The 17,199-nt window shown below is 41.8% G+C and overlaps 1 protein-coding gene across 1 annotated transcript in view; it reads right to left on the reverse strand.

The window, feature by feature from the left end:
* Positions 1-17,199, reverse strand: part of LOC120035905 (zinc finger CW-type PWWP domain protein 1-like) — a 37,826-nt gene that overhangs the window by 18,021 nt on the left and 2,606 nt on the right. Inside the window, exons 2-7 of the mRNA XM_038982371.1 lie at positions 14,311-14,377; positions 14,114-14,229; positions 13,772-13,882; positions 13,386-13,500; positions 8,023-8,098; positions 2,761-2,865 (exon numbers count right to left, since the gene is read on the reverse strand). Of these exons, the coding sequence (XP_038838299.1) occupies positions 2,761-2,865; positions 8,023-8,098; positions 13,386-13,500; positions 13,772-13,882; positions 14,114-14,229; positions 14,311-14,377 (590 nt within the window). The remainder of the gene's footprint in view (positions 1-2,760; positions 2,866-8,022; positions 8,099-13,385; positions 13,501-13,771; positions 13,883-14,113; positions 14,230-14,310; positions 14,378-17,199) is intronic.

A 17,199-nucleotide genomic window follows, 5' to 3' on the forward strand; every position in this document is an offset into this window, starting at 1 on the left:
AGAATAATAGTAGAGAATTATTTATTTAAGCTTTTATTTCATTCATTACATTCGCAGCGGGTCAGAAGTTTACATACACTCAATTAGTATTTGGTAGCATTGCCTTTAAATTGTTTAACTTGGGTCAAACGTTTCAGGTAGCCTTCCACAAGCTTCCCACAAAAATAATTTTTGCCCATTCCTCCTGACAGAGTCAGGTTTGTAGGCCTCCTTGCTCGCACACACTTTTTCAGTTCTGCCCACAAATGTTCTATAGGATTGAGGTCAGGGCTGTGTGATGGCCACTCCAATACATTGACTTTGTTGTCCTTAAGCCATTTTGCCACAACTTTGGAAGTATGCTTGTGGTCATTGTCCATTTGGAAGACCCATTTGCGACCAAGTTATAACTTCCTGACTGATGTCTTGAGATGTTGCTTCAATATATCAACATACTTTTCCTTCCTCATGATGCCATCTATTTTGTGAACTGCACCAGTCCCTCCTGCAGCAAAGCACCCCCACAACATGATGCTGCCAACCCCATGCTTCACGGTTGGGATGGTGTTCTTCAGCTTGCAAGCCTCCCCTTTAACCTCTAAACATAATGATGGTCATTATGGCCAAACAGTTCTATTTTTGTTTCATCAGACCAGAGGACATTTCTCCAAAGAGTACGATCTTCGTCCCCATGTGCAGTTGCAAACCGTAGTCTAGCTTTTCTATGGCAGTTTGGAGCAGTGGCTTCCTCCTTGCTGAGCAGCCTTTCAGGTTATGTTGATATAGGACTCGTTTTACTGTGGATATAGATACTTTTGTACCTGTTTCCTCCAACATCTTCACAAGGTCCTTTGCTGTTGTTCTGGGATTGATTTGCACTCTTCGCACCAAAGTACGTTAATCTCTAGGAGACAGAACTCCTTCCTGAGCGGTATGACGGCTGCGTGGTCCCATGATGTTTATACTTGCGTACTATTGTTTGTACAGATGAACGTGGTACCTTCAGGCATTTGGAAATTGCTCCCAAGGATGAACCAGACTTGTGGAGGTCTACAATTGTTTTTCTGAGGTCTTGGCTGATTTCTTTAGATTTTCCCATGATGTCAAGCAAACAGGCACTTAGTTTGAAGGTAGGTCTTGAAATACATCCACATGACTCAAATGATGTCAATTAGCCTATCAGAAGCTTCTAAAGCCATGACATCATTTTCTGGAATTTTCCCACCTGCTTAAAGGCACAGTCAACTTAGTGTATGTAAACTTCTGACCCACTGGAATTGTGATACAGTGAATTATAAGTGAAATAAACAATAGTCTGTAAACAATTGTTGGAAAAATTACTTGTGTCATGCACAAAGTAGATGTTCTAACCGACTTGCCAAAACTTGTGGTGTGGAAATTTGTGGTGTGGTTGAAAAATTAGTTTTAATGACTCCAACCTAAGTGTATGTAAACTTCTGACTTCAACTGTATCTCTTTCACCCCATATTCCTACCACCGGAGCAAGAGGTCTGCCAACACCTCTAACACGCTGACACATTTACCCCGACATTACCCCAGTATTCCTACCACCGGAGCAAGAGGTCTGCCAACACCTCTAACACGCTGACACATTTACCCCGACATTACCCCAGTATTCCTACCACCGGAGCAAGAGGTCTGCCAACACCTCCAACACCCTGACACATTTACCCCGACATTACCCCAGTATTCCTACCACCGGAGCAAGAGGTCTGCCAACACCTCCAACACCCTGACACATTTACCCCGACATTACCCCAGTATTCCTACCACCGGAGCAAGAGGTCTGCCAACACCTCCAACACCCTGACACATTTACCCCGACATTACCCCAGTATTCCTACCACCGGAGCAAGAGGTCTGCCAACAAATCTCCCTTCTAACACAGTCTCAACTGAAATCAACACTAGCTCAGTGGGCTAACAGTCTCAACTGAAATCAACACTAGCTCAGTGGGCTAACAGTCTCAACTGAAATCAACACTAGCTCAGTGGGCTAACACATTCTCAACTGAAATCAACACTAGCTCAGTGGGCTAACAGTCTCAACTGAAATCAACACTAGCTCAGTGGGCTAACAGTCTCAACTGAAATCAACACTAGCTCAGTGGGCTAACACATTCTCAACTGAAATCAACACTAGCTCAGTGGGCTAAGTCTCAACTGAAATCAACACTAGCTCAGTGGGCTAACACATTCTCAACTGAAATCAACACTAGCTCAGTGGGCTAACAGTCTCAACTGAAATCAACACTAGCTCAGTGGGCTAACACATTCTCAACTGAAATCAACACTAGCTCAGTGGGCTAACACATTCTCAACTGAAATCAACACTAGCTCAGTGGGCTAACAGTCTCAACTGAAATCAACACTAGCTCAGTGGGCTAACAGAGTCTCAACTGAAATCAACACTAGCTCAGTGGGCTAACAGTCTCAACTGAAATCAACACTAGCTCAGTGGGCTAACACATTCTCAACTGAAATCAACACTAGCTCAGTGGGCTAACACATTCTCAACTGAAATCAACACTAGCTCAGTGGGCTAACAGTCTCAACTGAAATCAACACTAGCTCAGTGGGCTAACAGAGTCTCAACTGAAATCAACACTAGCTCAGTGGGCTAAGTCTCAACTGAAATCAACACTAGCTCAGTGGGCTAACACATTCTCAACTGAAATCAACACTAGCTCAGTGGGCTAACACAGTATTGAGTGGCACAGACAACCAGGGTTAAATTCCCTGCCCTTTCCAAAAGACTAACCGTGATGGCGGCATCCTCAGTGAGTTCTGTGTAATTTCTGACTTTAGACCGACACACCCAGGCTCTGCTGACTGGTTCCCCCAGGTAGGTTACATGGTACCTGCACTACACACACACACACACACATAACATACACACATTACACACAAATCGAAATGTTCACATGAAAGACACTACCCCAGTGTTTTCATTCAGTAATTTATAATAGGAGACTTCCAGTGATCTTACAGGGTACAGGTCAGTGTGTATCTTACAGGGTACAGGTCAGTGTGTATCTAACAGGGTACAGGTCAGTGTGTATCTAACAGGGTACAGGTCAGTGTATCTTACAGGGTACAGGTCAGTGTGTATTTTACAGGGTACAGGTCAGTGTGTATCTAACAGGGTACAGGTCAGTGTGTATCTAACAGGGTACAGGTCAGTGTGTATCTTACAGGGTACAGGTCAGTGTGTATCTAACAGGGTACAGGTCAGTGTGTATCTAGCAGGGTACAGGTCAGTGTGTATCTAACAGGGTACAGGTCAGTGTATCTTACAGGGTACAGGTCAGTGTGTATTTTACAGGGTACAGGTCAGTGTGTATCTAACAGGGTACAGGTCAGTGTGTATCTAACAGGGTACAGGTCAGTGTGTATCTAACAGGGTACAGGTCAGTGTGTATCTAACAGGGTACAGGTCAGTGTGTATCTAACAGGGTACAGGTCAGTGTGTATCTAACAGGGTACAGGTCAGTGTGTATCTAACAGGGTACAGGTCAGTGTTTATCTAACAGGGTACAGGTCAGTGTGTATCTAACAGGGTACAGGTCAGTGTGTATCTAACAGGGTACAGGTCAGTGTGTATCTAACAGGGTACAGGTCAGTGTGTATCTTACAGGGTACAGGTCAGTGTGTATCTTACAGGGTACAGGTCAGTGTGTATCTTACAGGGTACAGGTCAGTGTATCTTACAGGGTACAGGTCAGTGTGTATCTAACAGGGTACAGGTCAGTGTGTATCTTACAGGGTACAGGTCAGTGTGTATCTAACAGGGTACAGGTCAGTGTGTATCTAACAGGGTACAGGTCAGTGTGTATCTAACAGGGTACAGGTCAGTGTGTATCTTACAGGGTACAGGTCAGTGTGTATCTAACAGGGTACAGGTCAGTGTGTATCTAACAGGGTACAGGTCAGTGTGTATCTAACAGGGTACAGGTCAGTGTGTATCTTACAGGGTACAGGTCAGTGTGTATCTAACAGGGTACAGGTCAGTGTGTATTTTACAGGGTACAGGTCAGTGTGTATCTAACAGGGTACAGGTCAGTGTGTATCTAACAGGGTACAGGTCAGTGTGTATCTAACAGGGTACAGGTCAGTGTGTATCTAACAGGGTACAGGTCAGTGTGTATCTAACAGGGTACAGGTCAGTGTGTATCTAACAGGGTACAGGTCAGTGTGTATCTAACAGGGTACAGGTCAGTGTGTATCTAACAGGGTACAGGTCAGTGTGTATCTAACAGGGTACAGGTCAGTGTGTATCTAACAGGGTACAGGTCCGTGTGTATCTAACAGGGTACAGGTCAGTGTATCTTACAGGGTACAGGTCAGTGTGTATTTTACAGGGTACAGGTCAGTGTGTATCTAACAGGGTACAGGTCAGTGTGTATCTAACAGGGTACAGGTCAGTGTGTATCTAACAGGGTACAGGTCAGTGTGTATCTAACAGGGTACAGGTCAGTGTGTATCTAACAGGGTACAGGTCAGTGTGTATCTAACAGGGTACAGGTCAGTGTTTATCTAACAGGGTACAGGTCAGTGTGTATCTAACAGGGTACAGGTCAGTGTGTATCTAACAGGGTACAGGTCAGTGTGTATCTAACAGGGTACAGGTCAGTGTGTATCTAACAGGGTACAGGTCAGTGTGTATCTAACAGGGTACAGGTCAGTGTGTATCTAACAGGGTACAGGTCAGTGTGTATCTAACAGGGTACAGGTCAGTGTGTATCTTACAGGGTACAGGTCAGTGTGTATCTAGCAGGGTACAGGTCAGTGTTTATCTAACAGGGTACAGGTCAGTGTGTATCTAACAGGGTACAGGTCAGTGTGTATCTAACAGGGTACAGGTCAGTGTGTATCTAACAGGGTACAGGTCAGTGTGTATCTAACAGGGTACAGGTCAGTGTGTATCTAACAGGGTACAGGTCAGTGTGTATCTAACAGGGTACAGGTCAGTGTGTATCTTACAGGGTACAGGTCAGTGTGTATCTAACAGGGTACAGGTCAGTGTGTATCTAACAGGGTACAGGTCAGTGTGTATCTAACAGGGTACAGGTCAGTGTGTATCTAACAGGGTACAGGTCAGTGTGTATCTTACAGGGTACAGGTCAGTGTGTATCTAACAGGGTACAGGTCAGTGTGTATCTAACAGGGTACAGGTCAGTGTGTATCTAACAGGGTACAGGTCAGTGTGTATCTTACAGGGTACAGGTCAGTGTGTATCTAACAGGGTACAGGTCAGTGTGTATCTAACAGGGTACAGGTCAGTGTGTATCTTACAGGGTACAGGTCAGTGTGTATCTAACAGGGTACAGGTCAGTGTGTATCTAACAGGGTACAGGTCAGTGTGTATCTTACAGGGTACAGGTCAGTGTGTATCTAACAGGGTACAGGTCAGTGTGTATCTTACAGGGTACAGGTCAGTGTGTATCTTACAGGGTACAGGTCAGTGTGTATCTAACAGGGTACAGGTCAGTGTGTATCTTACAGGGTACAGGTCAGTGTGTATCTAACAGGGTACAGGTCAGTGTGTATCTAACAGGGTACAGGTCAGTGTGTATCTAACAGGGTACAGGTCAGTGTGTATCTTACAGGGTACAGGTCAGTGTGTATCTAACAGGGTACAGGTCAGTGTGTATCTAACAGGGTACAGGTCAGTGTGTATCTAACAGGGTACAGGTCAGTGTGTATCTAACAGGGTACAGGTCAGTGTGTATCTAACAGGGTACAGGTCAGTGTGTATCTTACAGGGTACAGGTCAGTGTGTATCTAACAGGGTACAGGTCAGTGTGTATCTAACAGGGTACAGGTCAGTGTGTATCTTACAGGGTACAGGTCAGTGTGTATCTAACAGGGTACAGGTCAGTGTGTATCTAACAGGGTACAGGTCAGTGTGTATCTAACAGGGTACAGGTCAGTGTGTATCTAACAGGGTACAGGTCAGTGTGTATCTAACAGGGTACAGGTCAGTGTGTATCTAACAGGGTACAGGTCAGTGTGTATCTTACAGGGTACAGGTCAGTGTGTATCTAACAGGGTACAGGTCCGTGTGTATCTAACAGGGTACAGGTCAGTGTGTATCTAACAGGGTACAGGTCAGTGTGTATCTAACAGGGTACAGGTCAGTGTGTATTTTACAGGGTACAGGTCAGTGTGTATCTAACAGGGTACAGGTCAGTGTTTATCTAACAGGGTACAGGTCAGTGTTTATCTAACAGGGTACAGGTCAGTGTGTATCTTACAGGGTACAGGTCAGTGTGTATCTAACAGGGTACAGGTCAGTGTGTATCTAACAGGGTACAGGTCAGTGTGTATCTAACAGGGTACAGGTCAGTGTGTATCTAACAGGGTACAGGTCAGTGTGTATCTAACAGGGTACAGGTCAGTGTGTATCTAACAGGGTACAGGTCAGTGTGTATCTTACAGGGTACAGGTCAGTGTGTATCTAACAGGGTACAGGTCAGTGTGTATCTAACAGGGTACAGGTCAGTGTGTATCTTACAGGGTACAGGTCAGTGTGTATCTAACAGGGTACAGGTCAGTGTGTATCTAACAGGGTACAGGTCAGTGTGTATCTAACAGGGTACAGGTCAGTGTGTATCTAACAGGGTACAGGTCAGTGTGTATCTAACAGGGTACAGGTCAGTGTGTATCTAACAGGGTACAGGTCAGTGTGTATCTAACAGGGTACAGGTCAGTGTGTATCTAACAGGGTACAGGTCAGTGTTTATCTAACAGGGTACAGGTCAGTGTGTATCTAACAGGGTACAGGTCAGTGTATCTTACAGGGTACAGGTCAGTGTGTATCTTACAGGGTACAGGTCAGTGTGTATCTAACAGGGTACAGGTCAGTGTGTATCTAACAGGGTACAGGTCCGTGTGTATCTAACAGGGTACAGGTCAGTGTGTATCTAACAGGGTACAGGTCAGTGTGTATCTTACAGGGTACAGGTCAGTGTGTATCTTACAGGGTACAGGTCAGTGTGTATCTAACAGGGTACAGGTCAGTGTGTATCTAACAGGGTACAGGTCAGTGTGTATCTAACAGGGTACAGGTCAGTGTGTATCTTACAGGGTACAGGTCAGTGTGTATCTAACAGGGTACAGGTCAGTGTGTATCTAACAGGGTACAGGTCAGTGTGTATCTAACAGGGTACAGGTCAGTGTGTATCTAACAGGGTACAGGTCAGTGTGTATCTAACAGGGTACAGGTCAGTGTGTATCTTACAGGGTACAGGTCAGTGTGTATCTAACAGGGTACAGGTCAGTGTTTATCTAACAGGGTACAGGTCAGTGTGTATCTAACAGGGTACAGGTCAGTGTGTATCTAACAGGGTACAGGTCAGTGTGTATCTAACAGGGTACAGGTCAGTGTGTATCTAACAGGGTACAGGTCAGTGTGTATCTAACAGGGTACAGGTCAGTGTGTATCTAACAGGGTACAGGTCAGTGTGTATCTAACAGGGTACAGGTCAGTGTGTATCTTACAGGGTACAGGTCAGTGTGTATCTAGCAGGGTACAGGTCAGTGTGTATCTTACAGGGTACAGGTCAGTGTGTATCTTACAGGGTACAGGTCAGTGTGTATCTAGCAGGGTACAGGTCAGTGTGTATCTTACAGGGTACAGGTCAGTGTGTATCTTACAGGGTACAGGTCAGTGTGTATCTAGCAGGGTACAGGTCAGTGTGTATCTTACAGGGTACAGGTCAGTGTGTATCTTACAGGGTACAGGTCAGTGTGTATCTTACAGGGTACAGGTCCGTGTGTATCTAACAGGGTACAGGTCAGTGTGTATCTAACAGGGTACAGGTCAGTGTGTATCTAACAGGGTACAGGTCAGTGTGTATCTAACAGGGTACAGGTCAGTGTGTATCTAACAGGGTACAGGTCAGTGTGTATCTAACAGGGTACAGGTCAGTGTGTATCTAACAGGGTACAGGTCAGTGTGTATCTAACAGGGTACAGGTCAGTGTGTATCTAACAGGGTACAGGTCAGTGTGTATCTTACAGGGTACAGGTCAGTATTCCTGTTGAACTGGCAGAAGGTCTTGGTGTCTGGATCTCTCTCCACTATCGCCGGCCACCTGGATCAATTAATCAATAACACATTGTCAATACAATCAGTACTTTATATTACAGTGGAGGACAGGACAGTGGTTATTCATGGGTTATACAGCAGTGTCATGTTATATAGACTTTTCTAGTTTGTCCATTCATTCTAAATTGAGGCCAGAGGTCGCATTAGCTTCCAGAAATCAGCATTTTCAAAAGGAAGACCATCAAAGAATCTGTGTTTTTTAACAATTTCATATTGAAGGCAACAGTGTTGTTTTGATTCAATGGAGTGATCAGGGTATATATAGTTATAGTTTATAGCAGCTATAGTTTCCCTTCACACAAAATACATCACTGCACCACTTTCACCAAAAATAGCTTAATGTTCATCAGTGGCTGTTTGGCTGGAAGCCACAAAAATGTTGCCATATTTAAATGTAAATGAGCTTACAATGAGAAAGCAAGGTATTAAAAGAAAAATCATGCATGGCCATCATATTTATAATGTTTAGCATTGAAGGAATGTAGCCATCATATTTATAATGTTTAGCATTGAAGGAATGTAGCCATCATATTTATAATGTTTAGCATAGAAGGAATGTAGCCATCATATTTATAATGTTTAGCATAGAAGGAATGTAGCCATCATATTTATAATGTTTAGCATAGAAGGAATGTAGCCATCATATTTATAATGTTTAGCATAGAAGGAACGTAGCCATCATATTTATAATGTTTAGCATTGAAGGAATGTAGCCATCATATTTATAATGTTTAGCATTGAAGGAATGTAGCCATCATATTTATAATGTTTAGCATAGAAGGAATGTAGCCATCATATTTATAATGTTTAGCATAGAAGGAACGTAGCCATCATATTTATAATGTTTAGCATTGAAGGAATGTAGCCATCATATTTATAATGTTTAGCATTGAAGGAATGTAGCCATCATATTTATAATGTTTAGCATAGAAGGAATGTAGCCATCATATTTATAATGTTTAGCATAGAAGGAATGTAGCCATCATATTTATAATGTTTAGCATAGAAGGAATGTAACCATCATATGTATAATGTTTAGCATAGAAGGAATGTAGCCATCATATTTATAATGTTTAGCATAGAAGGAATGTAGCCATCATATTTATAATGTTTAGCATAGAAGGAATGTAGCCATCATATTTATAATGTTTAGCATAGAAGGAATGTAGCCATCATATTTATAATGTTTAGCATAGAAGGAATGTAGCCATCATATTTATAATGTTTAGCATAGAAGGAATGTAACCATCATATGTATAATGTTTAGCATAGAAGGAATGTAGCCATCATATTTATAATGTTTAGCATAGAAGGAATGTAGCCATCATATTTATAATGTTTAGCATAGAAGGAATGTAGCCATCATATTTATAATGTTTAGCATAGAAGGAATGTAGCCATCATATTTATAATGTTTAGCATTGAAGGAATGTAGCCATCATATTGATAATGTTTAGCATTGAAGGAATGTAGCCATCATATTGATAATGTTTAGCATTGAAGGAATGTAGCCATCATATTGATAATGTTTAGCATTGAAGGAATGTAGCCATCATATTGATCATGTTTAGCATTGAAGGAATGTAGCCATCATATTGATAATGTTTAGCATAGAAGGAATGTAGCCATCATATTTATAATGTTTAGCATTGAAGGAATGTAGCCATCATATTGATAATGTTTAGCATAGAAGGAATGTAGCCATCATATTTATAATGTTTAGCATTGAAGGAATGTAGCCATCATATTTATAATGTTTAGCATTGAAGGAATGTAGCCATCATATTTATAATGTTTAGCATTGAAGGAATGTAACCATCATATTTATAATGTTTAGCATAGAAGGAATGTAACCATCATATTTATAATGTTTAGCATTGAAGGAATGTAACCATCATATTTATAATGTTTAGCATTGAAGGAATGTAGCCATCATATTTATAATGTTTAGCATAGAAGGAACGTAGCCATCATATTTATAATGTTTAGCATAGAAGGAATGTAGCCATCATATTTATAATGTTTAGCATAGAAGGAATGTAGCCATCATATTTATAATGTTTAGCATTGAAGGAATGTAGCCATCATATTTATAATGTTTAGCATAGAAGGAATGTAGCCATCATATTTATAATGTTTAGCATAGAAGGAATTTAACCATCATATTTATAATGTTTAGCATAGAAGGAATGTAGCCATCATATTTATAATGTTTAGCATAGAAGGAACGTAGCCATCATATTTATAATGTTTAGCATAGAAGGAATGTAGCCATCATATTGATAATGTTTAGCAAAGAAGGAATGTAGCCATCATATTTATAATGTTTAGCATAGAAGGAATGGAGCCATCATATTTATAATGTTTAGCATAGAAGGAATGTAACCATCATATTTATAATGTTTAGCATAGAAGGAATGTAGCCATCATATTTATAATGTTTAGCATAGAAGGAATGTAACCATCATATTTATAATGTTTAGCATAGAAGGAATGTAACCATCATATTTATAATGTTTAGCATAGAAGGAATGTAGCCATCATATTTATAATGTTTAGCATAGAAGGAATGTAGCCATCATATTTATAATATTTAGCATAGAAGGAATGTAGCCATCATATTTATAATATTTAGCATAGAAGGAATGTAGCCATCATATTTATAATGTTTAGCATTGAAGGAATGTAGCCATCATATTTATAATGTTTAGCATAGAAGGAACGTAGCCATCATATTGATAATGTTTAGCATAGAAGGAATGTAGCCATCATATTTATAATGTTTAGCATAGAAGGAACGTAGCCATCATATTTATAATGTTTAGCATAAAAGGAACGTAGCCATCATATTGATAATGTTTAGCATAGAAGGAATGTAGCCATCATATTTATAATGTTTAGCATAGAAGGAATGTAGCCATCATATTTATAATGTTTAGCATAGAAGGAACGTAGCCATCATATTTATAATGTTTAGCATAGAAGGAATGTAACCAGCATATTTATAATGTTTAGCATAGAAGGAATGTAGCCATCATATTTATAATGTTTAGCATAGAAGGAATGTAGCCGTCATATTTATAATGTTTAGCATAGAAGGAATGTAGCCATCATATTGATAATGTTTAGCAAAGAAGGAATGTAGCCATCATATTTATAATGCTTTGTTTGAAGTTAATTTTACCGGAGAAAAGTATATGATAAAAGTAGCTAAACATCAGAGTTCTGTCTGCTGATAGAATATCCATTTGTGAATTAAGGAATTTTATTGATCTGACAATGAGCAAAGATTTCTCATGCGAGTGGAGGAATGCAACCAAAGCACAAAATTAGTCTGAAGCCGAGCACAAATTAGAATAAGAAGCATTTTTAGATCTGCGTTTTCAAAACGTAGCAAGGTATTTCTGATTCGTTTGATATTTTTTCCCTGCATGAAAAACACAGAATTCTGCATTAACACCTGGCGGCTAATGAGGGTTTAGTCTAAATTATATTACAATGGGAATATGATGGCATTGCAGCATTACTGTGTTAAGTAGACTCCATGACCAACACCATGTGGACACCTGCTCGTCCAACATCTCATTCCAAAATCATGGCCATTAATATGGAGTTGGTCCTCCCTACACTCTTCTCCCTTTGCTGCTATAACAGCCTCCACTCTTCTGGGAAGGCTTTCCACTAGATGATGGAACATTGCTGCTATAACAGCCTCTACTCTTCTGGGAAGGCTTTCCACTAGATGTTGGAACATTGCTGCTATAACAGCCTCCACTCTTCTGGGAAGGCTTTCCACTAGACGTTGGAACATTGCTGCTATAACAGCCTCCACTCTTCTGGGAAGGCTTTCCACTAGACGTTGGAACATTGCTGCTATAACAGCCTCCACTCTTCTGGGAAGGCTTTCCACTAGACGTTGGAACATTGCTGCTACAACAGCCTACACTCTTCTGGGAAGGCTTTCCACTAGACGTTGGAACATTGCTGCGGGGACTTGCTTCAAGTCAGCCACAAGAGCATTAGTGAGGTCGGGCACTGATGTTGGGCGATTAGGCCTGGCTTGCAGTCGGTGTTCCAATTCATCCCAAAGGTGTTCGATGGGGTTGAGGTCAGGGCTCTGTGCAGGCCAGTCAAGTTCTTCCACACTGATCTCGAAAAACCATTTCTGTATGGACCTTGTTTTGTGCACGGGGGCATTGTCATGCTGAAACAGGAAAGGGCCTTCTCCAAACTTGTCTAGAATGTCTTTATATGCTGTTAAGATTTCCCTTCACTGGAACTAAGGGGCCCAAAACATGAAAAACAGCCCCAGACCATTAGTCCTCCACCAAACTTTACAGTTGGCACTATACATTGGGTCAGGTAGCGTTCTCCTGGCATCCTTCTAACCCAGATTAGTCTGTTGGACTGCCAGATGGTGAAGCGTGATTCATCACTCCAGAGAACAGGTTTCCACTGCTCCAGTCCAATGGCGGCGAGCTTTACACCACTCCAGTCCAATGGCGGCGAGCTTTACACCACTCCAGCTGACGCTTGGCATTGTGCATGGTGATGTTAGGCTTGAAAATCCATTTCATGAAACTCCCGACAAACAGTTATTGTGCTGACGTTGCTTCCAGAGGCAGTTTAGAACTCTGTAGTGAGTGTTGCAACCAGGAACAGACGATTTTTGCACTCTGCGGTCCCGTTCTGTGAGATTGTGTGGCCTACCACTTCGCTGCTGAGACGTTGTTGCTCCTAGACGTTTCCACTTCACAATAACAGCACTTACAGTTGACTGGGGGGAAGCTCTAGCAGGGCAGAAATTTGACGAACTGACTTGTTGGAAAGGTGGCATCCTATGACGGTGCCACGTTGAAAGTCACTGATCTCTTCAGTAAGGCCCATTCTACTGACAATGTTTGTCTATGGAGATTGCATGGCTGTGTGTTTGATTTTGTACACCTGTCAGCAACTGGTGTGGCTGAAATAGCAGAATACACTAATCTGAAGGGGTGTCTTTGTATGTGTGTGGATAGTGTTCAGTATGTGTGTGTGGACAGTGGAGGCAGGGTAGCCTAGTGTTTAGAGCGTCGGACTAGTAATCGAAAGGTTGCAAGATCAAATCCCCGAGCTGACAAGGTACAAATCTGTCGTTGAACAAGGCAGTTAACCCACTGTTCCCCAGTAGGCCGTCATTGAAAATAAGAATTTGTTCTTAACTGACTTGCCAAGTTAAACAAAGAACATTTTTAAATTGTGTGGATAGTGTTCAGTATGTGTGCGTAGTGTACCAAGGATATCCAATCTGTTGAGCCCAGACCAGAGACCCAGGAACCAGACTGCTGTTGATGACATCACACTCTTGTTCCGACCAGCTGTCCTCCGCAGCCTCACAGAGACCAGGGCCTACACAAACACACATTAAATGCAACATACCCACTGGGCAAACATTTATGTGATGATGTTGAATACACTTGGAAAACATATCAGATTTGCAAAAAGTCATCAACGTAAGGTAATTACATTATTTATTTTTTTAATCCAATGACATTGTGACTTTTTTTTATTGAATTCATGTTTGTTGACAAATCAACCAAATGTCATTGGTTCAATGTCAACATTTTCTGATGCTGAGTGTAAGGAGAGGCTGAATCATTGTATGGTGATGTGTGTGTACCTGTGTCGTGTATACAGGTCCAGTCGCTGGGAAGGGCAGCCAGGTCAACGTGTCTCTCCACTCTCCTCCATTTCCCACAGACAGACCTACTACACTGAACCCACTGATCAACTAGAGGGGGAGGACAGGGGGGTGAGGAGGGGGGAGAGAACGAAGGTGTGGGAGACAGACAGAAAGAAGAGGAATATGGAGACAGTGGGGGAAATAGGGAGAGAATGAGAGGTAGAGAAAGTGAGAGAGGGAAGAGGTAGAGGATAAAATACCCACATAACTGTTATAGTCTACCACCATCCGAATGGTTATGGGTCTGAATGAATAACTGCTAGAGGATAAAATACCCACATTCTGCACTGGAGTCGCTGTCTTCCTCTTCCTCCCTTTTTCTCTGTCTCTTCCTCTGTGAGCCGGACGCTGCAGTCTTTCTCTCACCAGACACTCTCCGGGGAGGCTCTTCCTCCCTGTTCAGAAGCACCATTGTAGCAAAACAACCCATATTTCATCTCTAGTTACACATGATGGTTCTAGTAAAGGTGTTTTACCTGAGAGAGACCTGGTCAATGGTGGCCTGCAGCAACTCCACCTCACTCAGCACAGCTCTGGCATCCTCTACACACACACACACACACACACACACACACACACACACACACACACACACACACACACACACACACACACACACACACACACACACACACACACACACACACACACACACACACACACACACACACACACACACACACACACACTCTCACCCGCAGAGTAAAGAGTTAAACATCTCCTACAATCACTGTTGTGATTCTTCTGAATGAGTAACATATTTTGTCTTTTCCAATGTGAAGGGTCAAGTCTCTTCTTCTATGAGAAAACGATAAGAGTGAAATGACAAGAGAGATACAGTTGAAGTCGGAAGTTTACATACACTTATGTTGGAGTCATTAAAACTCGTTTTTCAACCACTCCACAAATTTCTTGTTAACAAACTATAGTTTTGGCAAGTCGGTTAGAACATCTACTTTGTGCATGACACAAGTCATTTTTCCAACAATTGTTTACTGACAGATTATTTCACTTATAATTCACTGTATCACAATTCCAGTGGGTCAGAAGTTTACATACACTAAGTTGACAGTGCCTTTAAACAGCTGGGAAAATTCCAGAAAATGATGTCATGGCTTTAGAAGCTTCTGATAGGCTAATTGACATAATTTGAGTCAATTGGAGGTGTACCTGTGGATGTATTTCAAGGCCTACCTTCAAACTCAGTGCCCCTTTGCTTGACGTCATGGGAAAATCAGAAGAAATCAGCCAAGACCTCAGAAAAACAATTGTAGACCTCCACAAGTCTGGTTCATCCTTGGGAGCAATTTCCAAACGCCTGAAGGTACCACGTTCATCTGTACAAACAATAGTACGCAAGTATAAACATCATGGGACCACGCAGCCGTCATACCGCTCAGGAAGGAGACGCGTTCTGTCTCCTAGAGATGAGCGTACTTTGGTTTGAAAAGTGCAAATCAATCCCATAAAAACAGCAAAGGACCTTGTGAAGATGCTAAAGGAAACAGGTACAAAAGTATCTATATCCACAGTAAAACAAGTCCTATATCGACATAACCTGAAAGGCCGCTCAGCAAGAAAGAAACCACTGCTCCAAAAGCTCCAAACCGCCATAAAAATGACAGACTACGGTTTGCAACTGCACATGGGGACAAAGATCAACTTTTTGGAGAAATGTCCTCTGGTCTGATGAAACAAAAATAGAACTGTTTGGCCATGATGACAATAGTTAAGTTCGGAGCGAAAAGGGGGAGGCTTACAAGCCGAAGAACACCATCCCAACCGTGAAGCATGGGGGTGGCAGCATCATGTTGTGGGGGTGCTTTGCTGCAGGAGGGACTGGTGCACTTCACAAAATAGATGGCAACATGAGGTAGGAAAAGTATGTTGATATATTGAAGCAACGTCTCAAGACATCAGTCGGGAAGTTATAACTTGGTTGCTAATGGATCTTCCAAATGGACAATGACCACAAGCATACTTCCAAAGTTGTGGCAAAATGGCTTAAGGACAACAAAGTCAAGGTATTGGAGTGGCCATCACAAAGCCCTGAGCTCAATCGTATAGAAAATGTGTGGGCAGAACTGAAAAAGTGTGCAAGCAAGGAGGCCTACAAACCTGACTCAGTTACACCAGCTCTGTCAGGAGGAATGGGCCACAATTCACCCAACTTTTTGTGGGAAGCTTGTGGAAGGCTACCCGAAACATTTGACCCAAGTTAAACAATTTAAAGGCAATGCTACCAAATACTAATTGAGTGTATGTAAACTTCTGACCCGCTGCGAATGTAATGAATGAAATAAAAGCTTAAATAAATAATTCTCTCTACTATTATTCTGACATTTCACATTCTTAAAATAAAGTGGTGATCCTAACTGACCTAAAACAGGGATTTTGTACTTGGATTAAATGTCAGGAATTGTGAAAAACTGAGTTTAAATGTATTTAGATAAGGTGTACAGTACGTAAACTTCCGACTTCAACTGTATATGCTGTCTGTAAACAATTGTTGGAAAAATGACTTGTGTCATGCACAAAGTAGATGTCCTAACCGACTTGCCAAAACTATAGTTTGTTAACAACAAATTTGTGGAGTGGTTGAGAAACGAGTTTTAATGACTCCAACCTAAGTGTATGTAAACTTCCGACTTCAACTGTAACGAGAATAAATATATAAACAGTGAAAGAATATAATGAGTGAAAGAATATAATGAGTGAAAGAATATAATGAGTGAAAGAATGCACGAGCAGAAGATGAAGTGGTATTAGTTAGTTACCCAGACAGTTGATGTGGTTGTGGTTGTGTTAGTTAGTTACCCAGACAGTTGATGTGGTTGTGTTAGTTACCCAGACAGTTGATGTGGTTGTATTAGTTACCCACCCAGACAGTTGATGTGGTTGTGTTAGTTAGTTACACAGACAGTTGATGTGGTTGTGTTAGTTAGTTACCCAGACAGTTGATGTGGTAGTGGTAGTTAGTTACCCAGACAGTTGATGTGGTTGTGGTAGTGTTAGTTAGTTACCCAGACAGTTGATGTGGTTGTGTTAGTTACCCACCCAGACAGTTGATGTGGTTGTATTAGTTACCCACCCAGACAGTTGATGTGGTTGTGGTAGTGTTAGTTAGTTACCCACCCAGACAGTTGATGTGGTTGTGGTTGTGTTAGTTAGTTACCCAGACAGTTGATGTGGTTGTGGTAGTGTTAGTTAGTTACCCAGACAGTTGATGTGGTTGTGGTAGTTAGTTACCCAGACAGTTGATGTGGTTGTGGTTGTGTTAGTTAGTTAGTTACCCAGACAGTTGATGTGGTAGTGTTAGTTAGTTACCCAGACAGTTGATGTGGTTGTGTTAGTTACCCACCCAG

The sequence above is a fragment of the Salvelinus namaycush genome, unplaced genomic scaffold (assembly GCF_016432855.1).
Source record: "Salvelinus namaycush isolate Seneca unplaced genomic scaffold, SaNama_1.0 Scaffold1146, whole genome shotgun sequence".
Classification (NCBI taxonomy): domain Eukaryota; kingdom Metazoa; phylum Chordata; class Actinopteri; order Salmoniformes; family Salmonidae; genus Salvelinus; species Salvelinus namaycush.